The sequence below is a fragment of the Harpia harpyja genome, chromosome 5 (assembly GCF_026419915.1).
Source record: "Harpia harpyja isolate bHarHar1 chromosome 5, bHarHar1 primary haplotype, whole genome shotgun sequence".
Taxonomy (NCBI): domain Eukaryota; kingdom Metazoa; phylum Chordata; class Aves; order Accipitriformes; family Accipitridae; genus Harpia; species Harpia harpyja.
The window spans coordinates 36,808,032-36,830,020 of NC_068944.1; the positions used below are offsets into that span (position 1 = coordinate 36,808,032).

The following is a 21,989-nucleotide window of genomic DNA, read 5'->3' on the forward strand; positions in this document are numbered from 1 at the left end:
GCTTGCCTGCTTTGCAGGCAAGTGGGGATGTGTGAGTTTGGATTTCCTGGCAGTTTTCACATGTCTCATAAACCACTCCTATCCACTTAAACTGTCCTAACCCAGTTCTTTCCCTTTTCCATCCTGTGTTCTTACCCCTTTGTAATTCATGTTAACCACATGTGCATCCTTGGCCTTTCAGTAGAGACTGAAGCAAAGGCAGGTATTTAAAAACTTCTCTGTAGCATTTGTATGTAGTCTTCTCCATCTGTTTACGGTGAATATTTTCCTTGGTCTTATCCTGTTACTAATGCGCCCCTACTTATACTTACTATTTGTAGCACTTTTTGTGGGTGGGCTCTCTGGATTTTGTCATATTGGGGTATTTTTTTTATATGTTGTAATTTCTGACCATGTATGATTTGGCCAAATTTTTCTTATCAGGCACTGTCTCTACAACAAGTATGATTTGTCCTTGCACTTATAATTGTTTTCTTGATGGTGTGGTTGTTCCTGAGATGTTTTCTTTCCCATGAGGTTGCACCTGTCAGCCTTCCAGGTTGTTTAAAACTTGCTTTCCTGATTAAAAAAACAACCTTCATATTTTGCCATTCTTTCATTCCCTTTCATTTTCATTCCACTCTGTTTCATGATCCCTGCCACTTGGTTTTCTTTCTCAACATGATATAAAACATTATCGGTATGATGTAAAAACATCCTATCAGGTTGACCTTAAGCAAACCCACCTGGCCTCTTTAGTATTCCAATTCCACATTATTACATACAGCCTAGAAATGTGCAAGCAGAATCCATTACACTGTTGCCATAACCCACTCTCTGCATGAAGAAACAGCATTGCAAACTATGTGTAAAACATGGCTTGTTTGAAATAACTCTTGCAAAAGAGGATCAGACCTTGGAATGGAAGTTGAAATCAAACATGCCTTTGAGTTGAAAAACGGAGCTATGAAGGAATCTAGAAGTTCTCTGGTTTTGTAGCAAAAAAAAACAAAAAAAGAGCTGAATTTCACCTTCTGAAAAAAGGAAAAGCAGAGAACTGCCCATCCTTCAACGTGCTGTTTAACGTCAACTGTGAGGTTTCACCAAGGAAGTCTGTGAGTTGTGACCAAGTGCTTTTGCTTTTCAGAATGTGAGAGCAGAGTGTCCTCTCCTGAAACTCTGGTTTATTAGGTTCTCCCCTCCCTGCTTCAAAGTCCTCTGCTGCTTTTGCTGCTTTCTCCAAACACCTTCAGAAGCTACAAAAAATGGGTCAGAAACTAGGGAACGCGTGTTTTCAAAGCAACGCTGTTTGCTCCATGCTTTTGTTACTATTTTCTTTCAGGATTTTGAAAGAGTTTTATACCTATTTGTGAAATGACCCACAGGTGTACCGGAAACTCAAGTAATTACCCTGTTTTACAATTAGAAAGAGCAGAAACAGAGGAAAGAGCACTGCCAGCTGAAATGATTCCCCAAATGGGTGACAGAGCTGCCTGCAGAACTGCGGCTCCGAAGTCATTCCTTTCTTGCGTGACTTTTAGCTGAAGCTTTACAGGACGGAGGCTGTCTTGTGGAGTGATTTATTTCTTCCAGAAGACTTTTCTTCCATTCTTACCCTGGGTTCCTAGTATTTAGAGATTTGTTGGTTGGTTGTTTTTAAAAGGATTTAACTTGGGTATTTCTAGAAGTGTGTCAGTAGTTCATTAAAGGTAAAGGGGAAACTGCTCCCTTCTTGGTAGTAATGCTTGTGCAGTATAGGCAGCATCCTCTCTTAAAGGCCACAAAACATATTCCAGAAGCCCAAATTAGCTTTCCCATCCTACTCCTGAGTAGTAGTCACATGTAGCCGAACAGTCTTGACAGGTACCAATGATCATTGAAAGAGGGGGGGAAAAGGCTTTAATTTTCTTTTGTTCCCATGAATTTCTCTACCTTTAGCATATCATTTGGCAATGAAAACCCAGCAATTTATGATAAAGAGTTATCACATGGGCTCTGGCACCCATTCCCTTGATCAAAAAATCCTCTTTTTTTTTTTTTTCTTTTCCCACAAGTTTAACGTGACCAGATGTGTGAATTCAGTTGTCCAGTTGCTTTATTTCCCCTCCTTCTCCCATTCAAAATTCCTCGCCCATTATTCTTTTCGTACTCAGGAATTTTTTGCATGCCCAAATGCTTGCACGTACGTGGCTTCTTTGACTTTCTCTGATTCAATGCAGTCAAAACCATTGTCCTGGAATTTCACGGAAATGTAGTTTGTATTTGCTGAAAGCATAATGGATCGTTTGATGTCACGTTCTTCATCTGTGACTAATCAGATGATGACTTCAGTGAGTCTGGCACAAATAAGAGGAAATAAAATGGTCTTTCCAATGGCTTTGCTTGGTTGGCCTTGGAAACTAAATATTGCCATCACAAAAGTGTTTTTTGTGAAGTGGTTCTTCATTCCCCTCCAGCAGTTCACCCGAATGTTAAATCTGTGCAGAGAAGTAGGAGGAAAGTTGATTCCTTTGTGATGGTTGATGTATTTTTGGTGACATTAGTGGGCCTGTCTGCATTTTGGTTGTATCTGCCTAGCTGGGCAGTCCAGTCTCAGCATTGATCTTACAGCAAAACCTTCCCTTTTATCTCTCACTCCTCCCCAAACCCAAGTAATGGCATGGGAGGAGAGAGAGGCAGAGCGGGCTCTGAATCAAATACGACTCTTCTATTTTGTCTGTAAGTCTCTAGTAAGACTCTCTTATAAGAGAGAATAAGGCAATTATTCACTAGTAGCTGCTTCCTTCATTATAAAACGTCTTACTTATTTCTAGAAAATGTGAAATGCAGGTGTTCTTCATTCTCTTCATCATCGGAGTTTCCTTCTGGTTTAGTGTGAGAACCCCCCTGTGTTGTACAAGGGCAGCGTAACACCCTGCTCTGAAGAATATATCAGTTTGTAAGAAGAGGTTTGCAGTGGAGGGAGGTGGGAGGGCAAGTGGCTCTATTTTTCCATTGCCTAAACCGAAAAAGAGGAACGAAGACCATGTGGTTTTGTGTTGTAAGTGGTGGCAGCGTGTGCCTTTGCAGTTCCCCTCGGGGACTTTTTAAAAATGGAGAGCAGAAGCGATGTTAATGTTTTCTTAAAGTTTGGTCAGGTGCTCCTGCCTGCTTTACTGCATGGTTGAAACGAGCATCTCTGGCGCTGAGAAGGGATCCGTGCACTTGTCTTCTCCTGAGGTGGGGAGGAAAGAGCCCGTGTAGGAGTGTGCCGGGGACTGGCACTGGAGAAGGACCCTTACTGCTTTACTGCTGCTTCATTAGCAGATCTGAGAGCTTGTGCATTCTCCAGACCATGTGGCCGAGAACGAGCTGTCCGTCACCCACCCACAGACATCCTGGAGAGGTACCTGCGGCACAGGTTGGACCGCAGGCCTTGCCTGGGAATGACCCATCACCCCAGTCTCACAAGGAAGAGAAAAACTGACAGCTCACCAGCACTGGGTTTATTTTTCTGTTTTCCTAGCTCCTCTTAAACTTCTGGACAGAATATGATCTACATATCAGTTTTATTGCTCTGAGTTTAGAAACTATTATTTCAGTTTCTTTTTTTCTGTCTGAAAAGTAAAATGTTTTTCTTCGGGGGCGGGGGGGGGGTAATCTGGGCACATACTGAAAAAATCATCCCCAGTGCATATTTTGAGGACGTTAGTCATCTTCAATTTGGTTTGGAAATTAATTTGGGCTGCTGAAATACAAATTAAATTTACGTATGATAGTATCTGAGAGCTGGCTGTTGCCAAACACTCCTCATGTATGAACAGGTACGTGTTGTTGTAGAAGAAAATAAAGATAAAGTTGTTTGCCCTACCTTAGTAATTGTTTCCTGATTGTCCAGGCCTATACTGGGTAAATAGAAAGTTGTTGGGTTTTTTTTAACTCTCTCTGCACTGTTGCTTCATCAATCCTTAAAGGAACATCTGTATCTTGTTTAACTTATTAATTTCTTCCATTTTCTTAGTATTTGGAAAATAAACTGGTTAATAATCTGGGGAAGAGAATATTTTAGTAGAAATCTTAGGAACATTTTAAGATTTTGTTTCAGGAAGTGTCTCTAATACATATCTCTAATCCTGCCAGCTGTTATTCACCCAAACAATTCTTTTGAAGCTGCTACTGTAAGTATAGTTTTGCAGGACTGGATTACACATAGGTTTTCCATGGCAGTCACCATTTCCTTGCTTCCGTCTAAAAAATGCTCCGAAGATATTGGTAATGAATAAATGAATGCGGCTTTGCTGATACCTTGAAAGAACAGAGAGGTCGGACCTGCTGATGGTGTTGTGTGGCGTTGAAATATCAAAACAGTTGTTTCTTTGGTTACAGATTGCAGAAGGGATGGCATACATAGAAAGAAAAAATTATATCCACCGAGATTTGAGAGCAGCCAATGTTCTGGTTTCGGACTTACTGATGTGCAAAATTGCTGATTTTGGACTAGCGAGAGTCATCGAAGACAACGAATATACAGCAAGGGAAGGTATGTATTTTTATTTTTGTCTTTAAAACTTCTGCCTCTGGGAGGCAGTGAGGCTATATCTAGCAATAATATGGTCACCAAGGACAGAAAATGCCATGATAAATTCCTAGAGGCAGCGTTCTAATACCAACAACTTTAAAATAGAATAAGGAAACAAATAACCTTTCTGTGTTCCCCAGGCTTTTTGAAAAGTTTATTTTAAATAAATTTGAAGAAGGAAGAAAATTGAGACTACTTAACTGCACGCAAGTTTTTCTGAAGTGAACAAATTAATTGCACAGGCACAGCTTCCATCTCACTGAATTAAATGCCAAGAAAATATGGTATTTTCTCTTCACATCCTTCAATGCCATAGGTACCTCCTTTCACTTAGGGAAAGGAAGGAGCCCCAGGAGTTGTAGTTGCTGGTAACAAAAAAACCTTTTGCAGAACCGCTCATCTTTTGAAGCTGCTTTAGAAACTGCAGCATTGATCTGCATGTTCAGCAGCATTGCTGCTACGTGTAGGGACACTGGAGGGCTGGGTCATGTCCCTGTTCAGCACACGGATGGGAGGTAACATCACAGCAGGGTCAGGACTGGCAAGAGGGGAAATCATGCTATTAAAGATATTTGTCTGGGGTTTGCCATGTGTGTTTTGCTAATGTTGTCAAGGATCCTTTCAAGAAGTACGTAGTCAGTTTGCTGCAGTGAAAAGTTTTTATTTATGCCTCTGTGCACAGATTGCATTAGGGTAACTTTTCGGAGCAGGTTTGTTGGCTGGCTTTCCCCCCTCTCATTTTAAAGACAGTACATCATATTTTCACAGTCTGGATGGAAACTGTGATAATGTAGGTCAGGAACGGAAGAGCTAAGGTATGAGGAAGGAAGAGAAGAATGCACTACGGTTGAGATTAAAGGAAGATGAGCTATTCAGCAGTCACTGGGTAACAGTAGTTCATTCAGTAGATCACAGGGAAGGGTCTGATTAACCAGTTTTCAGAGGTACAGAATGCAAATCTGTGGTTTTTAGCTAGCTCTGGACATTGTATATTGATTAAATGAACTTTTCAGGTTAAAAATTCTTTATGCCGAGTTTCTTTGATGTGTTTTCTGCCATTCAGAAAAGTTTCCTAGCTTACCTGGTGTTTTGTGCCAGAATGATAGAGCAGGCTAAAGAGGGCATAGAGAGAATCTGCTTGTATCACTCTTCGTTGTCTGAAGAGCTAATGTAATATTCCCCAACAAAGGCTGCTTGAACTTTTCTTATTTAAGTGCAAGGAGTTTGGTTTTATATGGGATTTTCTGGAATCAGTTAATTAGACGTGAAAGACGGTATTTTAGGATCTGACTTTTTAAGATGTGACTTGCTACTGCTTTTGCATCTATGGCTGAATGTGAAATGCGTTAAAGTGTATGTTGAAGCTAGACTGACTTTCTTTAAAATAGGAAAACTTAAAGTCTTGCAAAGTTCCAGGTGATGGGAATTGTAAGATTGTTGCCTCACCACTGGGCAGAAGGGAAATTGGTGACTATAATTTTAGCAAAAATTCACCATACCTAAGAGTCAAAAGGTGCGATCTAACTTTCGCCATCTTATTTGCACCTCTGACACAGGACATGCAGTGTGGCAACATGCGACTTGCAGCACATCTCTGCTGATAACTCTTGGACAGAAGGAGTTGCTGGTAACTTTGCTAATTTAGGGGTATCATAGGCAGGTTGTTTAAGACCTTTTAGTGACTTGATATTGAGTGTTTAAATTTGCCTTTGACTGATTGAGACTACTTTTTTTTTAGGTGCAAAATTCCCTATTAAATGGACAGCACCAGAGGCAATTAACTATGGATCTTTCACTATCAAATCTGATGTGTGGTCATTTGGGATTCTCCTGTATGAAATCGTTACATATGGAAAGATTCCTTATCCAGGTATGGGCGTGTGTTTATACCATTACTCTGGTTTTGGTGTTAAAAAGCAAAGAAAATACGCAGGGAAAGAGCTGGCATCTGACAGTAGTGACAGCAGTGATTTGGAAAATGTCTTGCAGGTAATGTTATTGCTTTGAAAACGTATAGTCACCATATGTGTCAATCACATGCCTCTCTGGGGTAAATTTTAGCAAACAGACTAATGGCACCATGAACACATAGTCGTTTTTATATATTCGAAAGGTGTTACAACTGCAGCAAATGCTGCATTGTCACAGATCCCAGCTTTACAGTCAGCAGCACAGTCCCATAGCGAGGATGTGGTGCTACAAGTTCTAATGGTGCTGTGTAAGCTGCTGGAGTTTTTAATATTGTAACATGTGAAAGTACTAAGAAAGCATGTTTTTACAAGCAAATAGGCTGTAATAATTTGTCAGTGATAGCTAATCTAAACAAATATGAAAGCAGACCCTAAAGCAGTGCTGTCATACCGCTAGGAATATTTACTCTTCATTGTTCCATTCGGTTCAGGTATGAGACCATAGAGAGTACATCAATTATGGCTGCATTAGGTAGCTGTGGTTATGTGCTTCATGTTTCCTTTTTCTTTCTGTTAAACAAAATATATATTAATGTTTCCAGCACACAGAGATGAAGGGTATTTTTATGCACGCAAAATTGTCACATCTCAGGCATAGCTGATTAACTCCAGGCAGCAGACTGCATTCATTTTAAGCTTACTGAGGTTATGGAAAATTGACCTAAATTCTCTTATCTTGTGGGCAAATGGGGAAAGTACAGCCACGTTCACCTGTACTGCACATCTCATAGATGGAATAACTTCTGAGAAGAACCCTTAGGATCCTGCAGTTTACAGGCAGTAAAGGGAGAGCAGATATTTCATCAAAGCAAAGCTTTCCCAGCGCTTCCAGTGCAGCAGCTCTTGCTGTTTAAACAGTGAAAACGTTTTCACCACCACTTAGTGAGCAGCTGGAATTCTGCACCCTGAACTGCCAGAGACGGCAAAGGGGCAGACCTGAGTCCCTGAAATGACAGTAGGCTCAATGCCTCCAGGCACAGCGAGACCGGACCTCCCATGAGACTCGGGCAGCAGGGAAGGGGTGATGGCAGCCAACTTTACACTATGTTATGGAAGAACACATCAACTTTCCATATAAGAGGTAGAGCCAAACCAGACATTCTCATTGCTCGGTAAGGCTCCGGTCCAGGAAAGCACTTAAGCTCAAGAGTAGCCCCCTTAAACTTCAAGAGGTGATAGGGCTGCTTGCACAGCTAAGTGTTTAAACATATGCTCTGGGTTGGTTTTTTAGGTAAGGGCTCTAAAATATGTGACTGAGTAGCACGTCCTCCCAAAGCTATTCTAAACACTACTCATGTCCCCAGGAAGGATCAGATGGGAGTTGTGTGCAGCCGAGTAATGCACAGTCCTTCTCACGGTCGGGAGACTTTTTTTTCCCCGTTAGCATGTGCTTATGTATCCTGATGCTGAGCTGGGCTCACAAGGTTATTTCTGGATGCCTTGAAAATTGTCCTTCCCTGAGCAAACCTATGAGCTCACCTGGAAACCAGCACTACAAAAATATAAAACCCAATCCAATACTTCATTCTGCAGCTAAGTCTGCTCTCTCTTTACCTCCATAAAACATCATATTTTTATTTTAAGAACAAAATCAATCTGTACAGCAGACACAGTACTGCTATACTACTGTGGGAAAATATCTCTTCAAGGGGAAGTCTGGGCAATATTTTTTTCAAATATGGGAGTATTTTTATGAGCACCATAAATAGGCCATATACTGTGCATTCATTTGTCAACCAGCAATTAGAGGCGGAAGCCTCTTGGCTGCATATGGGGAGATTTTAATAGTTTGCAGGCATTGCTTGCATTAAATTGGAAGAGGGATATATGTCTATCTTAAATAGAAGTATAAATTGAAATAGCCTGTTACATTGAAAGTTGATACTGAAGAATCAGAAGGGCAGCAAAATAAATGGGTGACCGATTCACTTTACCTGAAGAGATGTGACAGGTTTGGGCAAATTACCCCAGCATGGCAAGAGTAACCTGGTGATAGGTTGTAACCAGCAGCCACTGGAGAGAAATGGTAAATTGATTTTTCAGTTCTAATGGGAATGCTTCAAAACATTATTTTCAATTATTAACCAGCTCCAGCAACTAGGGAGTATTCAGCATAAAGCTGCATATGAAACAGTTTGAGTTGAAACTGGAAAGTAGTTAATACCTGTAAAGAAAATCTAGGTGGGCAACTTGGTAAGAAGCATTTCCAGCCAAGAAATTTGGAGCTTTTCTGATCTTTGTTCTTAAATTCCAACAGCTGTTTCTCTTCCTAAGAAACTCAAAGCAATTAGCGGGACTATAGTTTCAGGAACTACCTCTGAAATATACAAAAGTATCTGATTCTCTGGTCAAATGAGTTGAAATGGTTGTTAAAACTAATTTCCAGGTGATTATATAGTATGTCAAATACTGGCAACATCCATACTTGCATTCCAATTATGCCCACTGCTCTTTACAAGATAGGCCACTTTCTGTACAGTGGGATTCTTCCTCCATACCACTGTGTTCACATAATTTCCTGGGCTCTAATGCAAGGAAATATGTCTTTATCTGTGAAACTTCACAGGTACCACAGCATAAATTAACAGACATGCACCAAACCTTTAGAGCTAATGTCCTTTGCTAGCATTTAAGAGGGTGTAACAAACATGCATGTGGGATATATTTCTTTTATTGATTAGGATGTAGCTTTGGTGAGACAGGTAATTCTCTAGCCACAAAAAAATAAAAACAAAAATTAAAAAAAAAAGGAAATGTTAAACAAGTAGCTATTTTGAGAATACTGCTTGGACTGTGGGGTAGACAGGTAAGCCTTTTTGTTTTAAATAAAACCCCAAACGTGCAAGTATGTTCATGATGTATTTATTATGGAATACTGATAAAAGTATTTTCCTTTTTGTCTTGTGAACTTAAAGGGTTATTTAACAGATAGTTTTCCTGCAGGTTAGCTGAAACACAGGCTTTGTCCTTGGCATTCAGAATGTAACCATCAGTCCTGCAGACACTAGATCTAAGCACAATCCTATACAGTACTTAAACTCATGGAATCAGCCCCGTTCTGCACAAAAGCCCAGTAGCAGCAGTCTCATGTAGCAAGCACACAGTTAACTAAGACTTTGCATAGCGTGAATAACTATTTTACTGCATACATTATATACAATCCATTTCTTTAAGCTCAAGCAGTCAGATCACTGTTCTTTATAAAATACCTTTATTGACTTTCTTCCTATACTTATTTTGTCTTTATATAGCCGTGATTCCTTATTCTGTGACAACATGCCATTCCACTGCTGCCTTCAAAATACTTTTTTTTTTCTACACACATGTGCAGTATTGGCTCAGGGAAACTTCACTCCTTCTTCCAAAGAGGAACTAAAAATACAAAAGACATTCCCAAAGTAAGCACTCTGATCCAGACTCAGATTACATGGCTGACGGTATTTCTAGAATAGGTTAAAGCCAAAAGGCTTGAACTGAAGTCAGCTATATGAACTATAGTCATCTTGAATAATCAAAGTAATTGTACCGGATAAAGTTGTCATTTGGTTGTAATTCACGTGCGTCCTTACCTGCCAAGTGGCTTAAATCATAGCTTTAGTAGTCAACATAACACGTACCAAGATCCGCACAGTCTGCAGCAACAGAGCTGCACAGTCACCAAGTCCTTGGGGGAGCACCACGTCTGTATCTCCACTGCCGACCTTGCTCGGAGCAGGACCCGTCCTGGCTCCTCTCAGCAGAGTGTAGCTGCTCCCCCCGCACCGCTGGGGAACTGGTGTATGCAGGAGCAGTGAATGTCACGCGTGCATCTGACCAGAGGCCGAGTTGCCTGAGAAAACCATGAGAAACTGTAGTCTCAGGCAGAACTGCGCCACGTGGAGCATTGAGCCTGAGGAGCGGGCAGCAGCTGTGGGGTCTGGAATAGCCTTCTCAAAAGGGAAAGTCTTCACTGGTGGTACCAAATATCTAGGCTGAAGCACAGGTGCTTCCTGCATGCCCAGTCATCAGAAGAAACAGCATTCACTGGAGTACAGAAATCTTAGAGTCTGTGTCCTGGAGAAGGTAATCCTGGCACAATTACTCCACTGGGCTGTGTAAGATTTGCAGAGGAAGGGACAAGATGAAAGGCAGGTTTCTGGGTAGGAAGTGGTGAGCCTTTTTGTTGGCCCTGGCATAGCTGACCTTCTGAGAGTAGGTGTCAAAATAGTTCTGTGAACCAATCTCTCAAGGATTTAAAAAGGGGGGGTGGGGAGGGGGGGGGAGAGAGGAGGAGGATGGTGTCCGGGGCAGGCCTTTCTCACGTGACATTAGTTGGCATGTGAGGCTCAGGATGCAGTTCTGGTAGTTACAGTTCTTATCCTCTGAAAGAAAACCATATCAGGGAAACAAAGCAAAGCTCAGCACAGCTGGCAAGATGGTTTTACACAACAGGAATAGGATGAGGAAGAAGGGAAGAGAAATTGCCTGTTACAAGTAATGATATCACGAGTGTCTACGTCCAGTACCTTGCAATCGGCAGCACTTGCACAAAAGCTGATGTAGAAGAAAATCTGAAATTGTATTGCTACACTGGGCAGGGTGACTGGCAGCATGGTCAAACAGGTAGGCTGCTCTCTGTCTCAGCATGGATGGGGTCTACAGCAAGCAGGTTAGAAGCCCTGCAGCTAGAGACAAAGGCTGATGCCAGGGTGGGCTTTTGCTGTGAATCTCATCACTGCTGGAAGCATAACAAATGGTGGCAGGACTGGTCAGAGGAACAGAATTGACCTGGTTCTGGAGACAAGAATTATGATCTCTCCCACAGTCTTGTTAGACTTGGCACTAAAGAGGTCACTATGCTCAACTGGGGAAACAGCAATCCTCCCCCCAGGATTTCCAGAGCAAGACCCTCGGTGCTGGTGTACACTTGTTTATTGAACTCATATTAGTAGCTACCTTTAATAAGTAACAATAATCTTGTATGCTTCGGTGAAGATCTTTAGAGTGAAGTAAATAAAAAAGAAAAAATAGTTTCTTTAGGAATTGAGATAATTTCATCAAAACTTTCTTTTTTTGTTGAAGGTATGAGCAATTCAGATGTGATGGTTGCTCTTCAGCGTGGGTACCGAATGCCACGCATGGATAACTGTCCAGCTGAGCTTTACGATATCATGAAAACATGCTGGAAAGACAAAGCTGAAGAGAGGCCAACATTTGATTATCTACAGAGTGTGCTTGATGACTTCTACACAGCAACAGAAGGGCAGTATCAACAACAGCCATAGAACAAAGAACACTTTTTCTATTGACATGGATCATTGGCACAGACTATTATTTGGACAGACTGCTCAAACCAATTACTTCATGAATTTGGATGTCTTAACTGAGTGTGGAAGGTGAAATGCTGAAGGAAAGAGTAATTCTGCAGAGAAATAATGTTTTTATTTGGTTAAAACAGTTCTTCTAAAGCTTGAAGTTCTCCTTAAATGCCTTATGTTTTGCATCTGCAGAAACATCCCAAAGCAAGCAGGCTTTTTGGGGTGGGGAGGGAGAACGAAGGAAAGCAATCGTGCATGGGTACAGTTTGACAACACCTTCTTAGGATCTAAGTCATGCAATACATTACAAGGAGACCTTTATAAAAGGGGCAAGAAGATGCATGAACAGCTGTTTTCAAAAGAAAAAGTCATGAAGGAGAACTTACTTACATATTTAAGACATGGTGATGTTCTTAAATCATCTTTTGTGAAAATTATTTTTATATCCTTGTTATTTCACAGTAGTATCTGGAGTACTGTCACCTCTTGTAAGACTTTCTAAACAGTGTCATGGTTTCCTTTAAGGAAGGGTTATGTATGTAATTCTTTACACTGAAGATGATTCTGTTTGTTTTACTGCTGTATTACTCATACTAAATTTAAAATCATTTTCAAAGCATCGCACAGCCATCACTGATGCAGAAGTGCAATATGAACACACATGACGGCAGAAGTGGCAGCACACCTAGCTCTGTGTTCAACCTTCAGTTTCCCACGAGGCCAAAGTCATCACCTGAAGTCCATGGGAAAGCACAGGATTTTGAAGGAAGTTAATGTTCATTGGAGTCACTGAGACTCTTACCAGTGAAAGTATTTTAATCTTAATTTTTAATCCTCTGTGATTATTCAAGAAAATTCCTTATATTTTTGCTGCTTTAATCAACTAACCTCCAATCTGTTTTACAGCTAAAACTAGCTCTAGCTATCAAAAACAATTTGTGGAAATATGCAATAGGATATCAAGTTACATTGCAATGACACTATAGGTTTGTTGCTCAGTATATAAATCTAATTCATAAAAGCAGCGAATGCAGTTTGCTAAACTCTACATACTGAATTGTTCTATCAAATTACTTACCAAAGCAGCTGAGCTAGTGCAATTGCAATGTAACTACAGCATACTGGTTCTTACATCTGAAACCCAGTCCACCTTTGCCACCCCCTCAGCCCAATTTTTTAGGCAAATGGTACTTTGCAGAAGCTTAAAACCCTTTTGATAAAGCTTCAGTGTGCCTGCAGTTGAAGTTCAGCAGCATAAATATTCATTGCTTTTCTTTTCCATTGGCTTCCTTCAGTCAAACTGTGCAGTTTAAGCAGACTATCAGATAAACATGTAAATAGTTTCTATTGTATGGTGATTTTTAATTTTAATAAACACTTAATCTGAAGAAAGTTGTATGGTAGTAATTTGAGATAAAACAAATGACTGATGTTCTATCCAGAGTGGTAGCTTCATGTGGAACAGGAGAACATCTGTTCATTACCACAAACAAGATAAATGGATTCTGCTTTACTTATACCCATTCAGCTTTGACAAGCTGAAAAGGACCAAACCAGCCACTCCTGCATCCTTATTAGGGTTTCTTTTTGGTCTGGAGAGCAGGGAAAAAAAGTCATCAGTCCTCCACTGTCCTTTAAAACAGCTTCTCAAAAGTCATTAATATAATAGCAACACAGTCCATTGCAACTCTTTGGAAAAACATTACAGTTAAGAATTGGTCAGTACTTCACTACAGGCTTCATTTTATTTTAATGAAAAAAAAAAACAAAAAGCTTAAGATGATAATGTAACCTTGTCTTTCAAACTATTTCCTGTAGCCAACCAAATAGCTCTGGGCAGCAGGAGGGAACAGTGAAACAGCAGTTGCTCAGGGAATAAGAGGTTATAGTTAGTGTCACAAACTTGATAACATATGCTCTCAGACAAGTGATAGACTGTCAAGGTGTAGCACTAGATCATTTGAAATGGTATTATAGAAAGTTTCCAGCATTAGCCTGTTCTGATGATTTTTTTTTTTAACTTCAGTTTGAATATTGCTGCTGTTAAAGCAATTTGTACATAACAGCTTGCTTATTCAAGGGATCAACACACAGTGTATTGTATCACTACACCAAAATATTTTTTAATAGCTGGAATAGTTTTCATGGGAGTAGAACAGCATTTTAGAAATTCTACCCTGGAGATATTATAGGCCTTTAGGACTTCTGGAGCCACATGATAACCTATATTTAACAGAAACAGTTCAAGACATAACAGCACTGGCTCAAGTCCTACATCTCCAGCCTGGTTAAAGACATGTCAGAGTTATTACTTGTCACTGCATTTGCACAGATCAACCCCAAACTCAGAAGACCAGGCTAGAACAGTCACACCAGAGAAGGGCTGCTCTCAGTGTCACACAGGAAGGCTGCACCACCTAGTGTCCCACAGGGAGGGTAAGGTTCTTGCTCTGAGCTGGGTCCCCTTCCACTATGAGAAACAGCATTATAGGGACTGATCAATCCAATTTACTTACAGATTCTGCCTTGTTCTAAAGCAATCCTCCAGCACTTACAGGCATGGTACTTTCACAGTAGTTAGAAAAAACTCTCACCCTCACTGATGGAAATGGCTTTAAGAAAGCTATTATTTCAAACTTTATCATGCTCCAGTCTTCCTTCCTTGAGTTACTAGATAAAGGTAAGTAATATAATCAAGGCTATGATTCTTTCAACTCGAGATCTTCATATGTCAATCACTATGATCATCTAGCCTTTAAGTTTATGATCTTGCCTTATGTTGATTTCACCGATTTTCTCACCTTTATAAAATGAACAGTCAGAACTTAATTTAGCAGTGGAAAATTTTATTATAAATAGACTTTTCAAAGTTTAATGCATATTCTTAGTGGAAATTCAAATGATATTAAAACAAGTTCCTTCTTTAAAAAGCCAAGTTACCTGAAAAATAGCAAGGAGCCAGATAAGACCTCATTTTGTTGCCTCTTTTAGCAATTTGCTCAGTTCAGTCCAAAGATGGCAGTCTCCAGGTCAAAGCCAGAATATTAACTTAAGAACCAAGCTATTTTAACTATTTGAGATTAAGCTTACAAGCCATCTGATTTCTAGGAATCAACAATGAAATGAAATACTTAATTTAAAAAGGTACTGAGCAGCAGATGAAAAACATCCCACTTACTTACTTAGCATGAATCACACATTTATCAGTATAGAAGACCGTGATAGCAGTTATTCAAGAATTAAAATTATATTTCTCAAATCACATCTCTATATCAACAGTAAAAGCAGAAGTTTAGACCTAAACTTACATAGCTCTAAATTCAACCCTGATTCAATTAAAAAGTTGTGTATTAAACATTTTCATGTCAGTTAACATGACAGTGAAGATGGCATCTAAGAGTGAGAAAAAGCTATCAACAGTTTAAGATTGATAAAGAAGCCCAGTAACTGCACACTTTGATTAATCAAATATTATTCTTTTGCTTTATGAGCAAACAGTACTTGTTTTCTTGAAAAGGATGAAGCACCTTCATAGTTCCCCCAGCCTTCACCAAGAGGTGTACTAGCAGTGGCTGCTGCTGTGGATTTCAGGTTAGCCAACAAACCTCTCCTGGGTTTTTGTTGTTTTGGCTTCTCTATAGAGAAATGCTTTTTCCGTTCATCAAGTTCTTTCTGCAGGGAAGACACTGTTTCTTCAAGCTCAAGAACACGTTTAGCCCAGTTCTGAAGACTATTCATTTCTTGATCCTATGAGGATAAGGCTGTCTTAGGTATATGAACACTCCAAGGTCTTTTTCATGTAGTTAATTTTCTGTTTTGGATTATTTTACTATACCAGTAAACACCCTTGTTATTACTATGCCAAATGACTATTCAGTAGCCATTCTTCTGAATTACTTCTATGTAATTTAGAGAACAGCAAACTACAGGGCCATCAGATCTAGTTAGAGACCAAATCTAAGAAGCTGATGCTAAAATGCTTAGCCACACTATGCAAAGAGTTGCTGTTGTTCTAGGAACCAAATAAAGGCGGCTTTCCTGTCTTAACCTGCAATTACTGAAAGCAAAACTGGTCAAATCAAAACTCCTATAGTCGTAAGTCTGTTAACCAGGACTGAATAAGTGCTTTGAGTGGGCAGAATACAGAGTCTTAAAGATGCTCTCTAATCCTTGTGGTTAACAAAAAGTCACCTTCTTGTCTTAGAACCAATTAAGAAACAAAGTTCAAGATGAATAATTTTTAGTGTCAGACTTAGACTAAAAAGCATGCAGAAGGTAATTTAACGTCAAAGAAAAACATCACTAAGTAGTCTTATACCTGCCTTGCTTCATTTGCCGATTACGAATGAGGCATAGATGCAAAGTGTCAAAATTTTCATTTTTTTTTTATTTAGGAATCTAGTTGATATCTGAGGTCAGATGCTGTCAACTTTATGAAGTCCCTGCTTTTGAAGGAAAGATTTCTTCTATTTCAGTATTAATTAGTTTACCTGCCCATATCTCTTATCAAGCTTGGCCACCTCTGCAAGAGTGTCAGTATAGCTTTAAAGCCATAGATCCTTAGGTCTTGTTGCACTAACATTTGTGCACTGACACCTTGCTTGCCCTCAGCAAAACACTTCACAACTACGGAGTTCTGAGTAGTATTTTCTTTGCTTGACAATAATTTGTGGCACCTTTAGATTAGCAAGAGTTGTCAGCACGGAGTTACCCTATTGACCGAGTCTATCACATAGACTGAAAAATGAATCTTGTCTTACAAGATACAAAGTCAAGGAGTGAAACACAAGGGTTCTGAGCTTATAATTCAGGAAGTTAAGGATGGAAAAAATGCTAACATCAAAATAAATTAATAAGACTGAACAGTGTTTTTACACATACAAAGATGCAGAAACATTCAGTACAGCTATGGATACAAGCCATATTAAAGTTGCTTTTAAATTGTTGACAAACCTTGAGCATGATTGTATGCTTCAGTTGACTGTTCTCTTCTGCCATTTTTCTGTAGCCTTCATTAGCTTCTAGCAGGGTTTCATTTAATTTCTGTATTTTAAACTTCAGAGATTTTATAAGCTGAAAATAAACCCCATACACATTGAAGTTCTAAACAGCATGTTTTACATTAATTCTGTTTATGACCAGAACTCATACAGACACTGTAAGCATTTCTGATTAATACTGAACAGTGCAAACTGCAAGATCAAAGCAATGAACATGAAGTCTGCTTCTCTCAACCTCCTGTCACAACCCATCATTTCTGGTGATAAAATACAGCTGGAGCATTCAAGAGCTATTGTGCTGAAGCTACTAGATTTACACACACCTGTCAGTCAAAGAACAGCAGCACAGACTAAGCTACTTCTGGAACAGTCCAGTCCTTTTCAGTAAAGGTAGTTAAAAGAACACTCTCCTCTCATTAACACTACTCATATAACGAATTGGAGCACAGTTACAACAGAAGACCTCACCTTTCTAGTGAGAATACTGATGGATTAAGTCCTGAGAGGGCAAAGAAACTCTGAACCAGCAAAATTAATGTTATATCATTAGTTTACTTCTACAAGGTTGGAGGGAAAATAGCCAGATTGCTAAAAAACTCACCACCTTTTGCCCATGTTTAATGGCTGAATGGGAGGAAAAATAAGTAGTGAATTACTCATCAAGCATGTACAGATATGTGAGGCAAAGCAGCAGAAGGGCACGGATGGAACCAACTGCTTTAAATTGCTCTCACTTCAGTAATTGCCAGGCAGCATTCCCATCATTCTAACACTTTCTAGCCACACAAAACAATCAATACTGTATCCCCATATAAGCATAAAAGCCAAACTTCCATCAAAATTTTAAACTGACGTAGGAAATGGAAAAATGATGTAGAGCTCTAAAGAACAGGAGTGAAAAACAAATGCCAGGGCCATAACATGAGACATTAAACTTGGTAAGGAAAAAGTTACTTTTGGAGTACACTTTCTCAATAGAAAGTTCACTTTCCATTTACATGGTTTATTAGAACCAGCTGGAACTATTTCTCCAACCCCTATTCCTATTTGTTGTTAGTGAAAGGAGCAAGGCTTGTCTCTTCCCCACTCCCCATCATCTTTAAACATGGGAAACTAACTGTAGCCTTACAAGAAGTTCATTCAAGGTATAGACTAAAAACGCATACCTAAAAATAATTAGTATTTGTTTTCCACTACACAACCTGAAGCTCCTAATTTCTACCTCTATATGCTAATCGGAACACGGGGATCTTGTTTGTTTGAAGAACAGACACATTACCCTTTACTTAAGTTTAAGGGGATAGTGGAGTTCAGTACTTACAGAAAGGACTGGTTTGAGGCACTATTTTGGCTCTAGATCTAAACTGTTACCAGATTCTCTAACTGTTCCCGTGCACAAGAGCAGGCAGCATTTCAGGAAGGAAAGCGCTGAGGCCATAACAGTAATCTTTACAACAAATTCCAATACAAGGCTACATACTTCCCTACTTCCAACTCGCATCATGTTCACCATTGGACTTGTTACAGTAGTAGATGCCTTTACAAACTAGAGTAAAGCCAGAACACAGCCAATCTCTGGCAAAAGTCATCCACAATTGGTCAAGGGCTTTTTTGTAAATTTGACACCCATTTGCAGGAATCTTCATGCTTGTGTCTACAGTGCAGATCTTTAAGCATTGAACTATGCCAGAGTTTAGGACCGTTATCCCCAGATTTGTTAAATACTAAGCAAGAGCTACCTCTTCTTTCTCTTTGCATTGTTTCTGCAATCCTTCATTGGCTCTCTTCATCATCTTGTTCATAAGATCTATAGGCAAAAGAAAAGTTTGCTTTTTTATACACAATACCAAAAGTAAATTGAAATTTGAATATCCAGATTAGATTCCTACCTAGTTCCATGTTATTTTCAGTAGTCAGTATATCTGAATTTGGACCTCCCAGAGCCAACAGCCTCCCTGACTGTTCATCAAGTTGCCTTTCCAATTGTAGTATTTTACTCTCTCTATCCTGAAAAAAAAAAAAAAAGGGCACATGGTAGAATTTGTCTAAATTTCTGCTTAACCTGATGCACTACTGCACGTCCTTCAATTATACTACACATGTATATGCAGCTTTACAATCATTTCACAGGTGGAAGTTGTGATGGTTACGGTTGAGAAATCACAGTAAGGAATAACACTCAGATCATGAGACCTTCTAGGAGGAAGTTACTTTACACAGGAGTCAACTCTTCCAGTCTGAATATTTCCAAACTGTATTAAAAGTAGCTATATGGCAGAAAAGAAACTTCAGTGCATCTGTGTTAAACACTGTTGTCAATTAGCTTGCTAAATAAGGAAGAACATATTTCATAGAACTAAATTTTAATCTCAATCTCTTTTTCAGTACCTGTCAGATTGCTAGGGTGGTATTTCAGAGTGAGAAATCAAACAAGTGTCACCATCAAGAAAAGTTATTCATCTAATTCTGGTTCTCTGAAGCTGCCCACTCAGATTTCATGTTGTGCTCTCCTTTGTCAATTAAGAATTTTACATCTTAGGGATTTCATCAGTCTCTTATCTGACTTGCTACCAAGACCATCTTGTTCTTTGAATCTTCCCTCATGCAGCCTTGTGGCCAGTGTAAAAGGCAGCTATAAATACAGAGAGCACTATTAAAACTCATTTTCCTCCACCCCAACACAGTGTATAGCTAGAGCTTAAGTGAACATAAAACAGAGTCTAAGGTGGGAAAAAAGACAAGTGTGAAGGAGCTGAAAAAAGAGGCCATTACACAATACAGTGTTGCTTGTCAGCACCTGAATGGAGAGCTGTAAAAGCAGAAATGTTTATGTATCACAATCTAACACAGGAACCCACTTCCCTCATGTCTTGAAAGGAACCTGCCTACCAGTGGAGTGAGATGTCTTATCAGTTCCTGGACAGGAGAGTGCAGTGAGAACACCTCTGGTGTATACCACAGTTGTTCTTCCACTACAGACCTTCTGAAAAGGCTTAGACCCACAGGTCTCATCTGTTGCCTGGATATACTTAGCCATCTATGCAGAGGCTAGAAGTAAAGACTGGTAGAGTTCTACATGGCTAACAGGGCTAAGGTGCAAAAGGAATAGCAACTTACCAATGCCAACTCTGAGCAGTTCTAGGTATAAGTACATTCAGGAGATTAAGTTCTCTCCTGCATAAAGTTTGACTTCTCATCACAGTTTCTTATGCCACAATCCTCCCTCTAGATCTTCAGAGCAGAAATCCATTATAGTTAAGATAGCTACCCTGTACTAAATTCCCCACTGCTCTTTCAGACTAGTTTTTTACTCTATACCCTACAATGCCAAGGATCTCCACAAAGCCAGACTGCTGCATACACCATCCCTCTAAGTGTTCCAATCATTGCACTACAGAGATAAAGATGACTTGGATTTGACTGAACTGTGCCCTCAAAGATGAGGAAGTTTAGGTATACGCTACAGGTAGTGTTAGACAGAAGGCATCTCTATCCTTGTGGTTAGCACTGGACAACAGAACAGCTAGGCTGAACTGCTAGTTATTTTGATTGTTCAGTGTTACATTTAGGATTCCCAAATGATTCCATTGTGGAAAAGCAAAATTTACAGTTAAGAGGCTAGCATGCATTTTTTAGCAGCAGTGAAGTCATACCTCAACTTTCTCTTGTTCAGCTAGAAATTCTTCTATGGGAACATAATGGTCTTCAATTTGTTCCATTGCACACACATATGCATGTTTCTTGATTGCCTCTCTATACATTTCAAATTTGCTCTCCAGTTTTTCTTCATAACTGTCTTTCATATCTTCCAAGCGGTTGCTGAGGAGAACATGTTAGTTTTATTTAATATATTAGCATTCCAGCTATTACAATTTGACTACATGTGTTCAACTGGCAATATCAAAATTATTCATCTAATCATAAATAGTGAAGTTAAGAGACCAAGAAGTACTTTTTTCCCTTTTCTCCTTTTTATTCTCAATGATCCTACAGACTTGCACCAAGGCATAACTTCTACTTGGCATATACCAAGAAAAATGCTATAGAAGAACACATACTTAAGATGTGTCAAACAAAAGTATTATAAAAAAAATTCACCAACACATAGTTGAAGCATATTTCCAGGGGGGTGTGTTTCACATTGGGTTTGGTTTTTATTTTTCCCTTAAAGATAAATGCCAAAATCATTTTGCCTTATTATTTCAATATATCACATGTTACTCCTGTCACAATTTAAAAAAATGCCCCAGCAGTGACACAGAACATCACATCAACAGAGAAAAAGTGTCACTGCTGTTTTATGTGTTTGGCCAAAGGCACCCAAGCAATTCTAAAGTCAGTGCAGGTGTTAAACCATAGTGTGTTCAGCTGGCAACTTAACTTGGGGTTAGTCTCTGTTAGCAATTCAAACAGCAGGAAACTGATTTCAAGAAGAAAGAGTTAAGAGGAAGTGAATTCAGCTTGAGGAATCTGGACACACTTGAAAAAAAATCCCCAAATTAGTAACATCAGTGCAGGCAGCCACAGTAATTTGTAAGATAGTAAGCTAACAATGGTTCATAAGTCATCCAGGAGCAAGAATCCAGGAGAGCTCAGAGAGATACAATTCAAACTGCCTTAAGCACATGCACACATACTAACATGACCAAGCGTAAGTTTTGGAACAATCACAAGACTTAGTGGGGTACCTGTAACAATCTTCCACATCTGCTAAATACTAATAATGAGTCAGGACAACCTCCAGTAATTATAAATTAAACAGAGAAAAGTTCAACAGAAAGCAGCATTACTTTTTCATTGTACGTGGGAAGAAGCAGATCTATACAAGTTTAATGTTCCTTCTTCCATTTTCATCAGAAGCTTTGAAACTGTCCAGCCCTAACTTCTCTAAATAACATGAGTATGCATGTCTTGCATATACATATATATGTGTATATATAAATGTATGCATTTATACATGTGGAATCCTTCAAGTCTCGAAGAGGACTGCAATATGACTTGCCTCCAGGCTTCCTCTGTTTCCAACAGCTGTCGGAACATTGCTTCTGCCATCTCTCTACGTATCTTCACCTCCAAAAGGAGTTTACTTTGTTTTTCTGCAACTAGCTTCTCCTTTAGGTTCTCTGTAGTTTTCAAGAGATCCTAAATTTAACATATTTCAGTTCAGAAAACAAGCTAGAAACAC

The 21,989-nt window shown here is 39.4% G+C and overlaps 1 protein-coding gene across 7 annotated transcripts in view; it reads left to right on the plus strand.

The window, feature by feature from the left end:
* The window catches only part of LYN (LYN proto-oncogene, Src family tyrosine kinase), a 55,004-nt gene extending 42,581 nt beyond the window's left edge, over positions 1-12,423 (plus strand). For 6 of the 7 annotated variants that reach the window (XM_052786928.1, XM_052786932.1, XM_052786930.1 and 3 more), the window contains exons 11-13: positions 4,345-4,498; positions 6,276-6,407; positions 11,569-12,423. In XM_052786928.1, coding sequence (XP_052642888.1) covers positions 4,345-4,498; positions 6,276-6,407; positions 11,569-11,771 — 489 coding nt within the window. In that variant the 3' untranslated portion in view covers positions 11,772-12,423. Of the gene's footprint in view, positions 1-4,344; positions 4,499-4,677; positions 4,822-6,275; positions 6,408-11,568 lie in introns of those variants that run through there. The other variant, XR_008235170.1, reaches the window with a different exon arrangement.
* Positions 12,424-21,989: the final 9,566 nt, after the last annotated feature.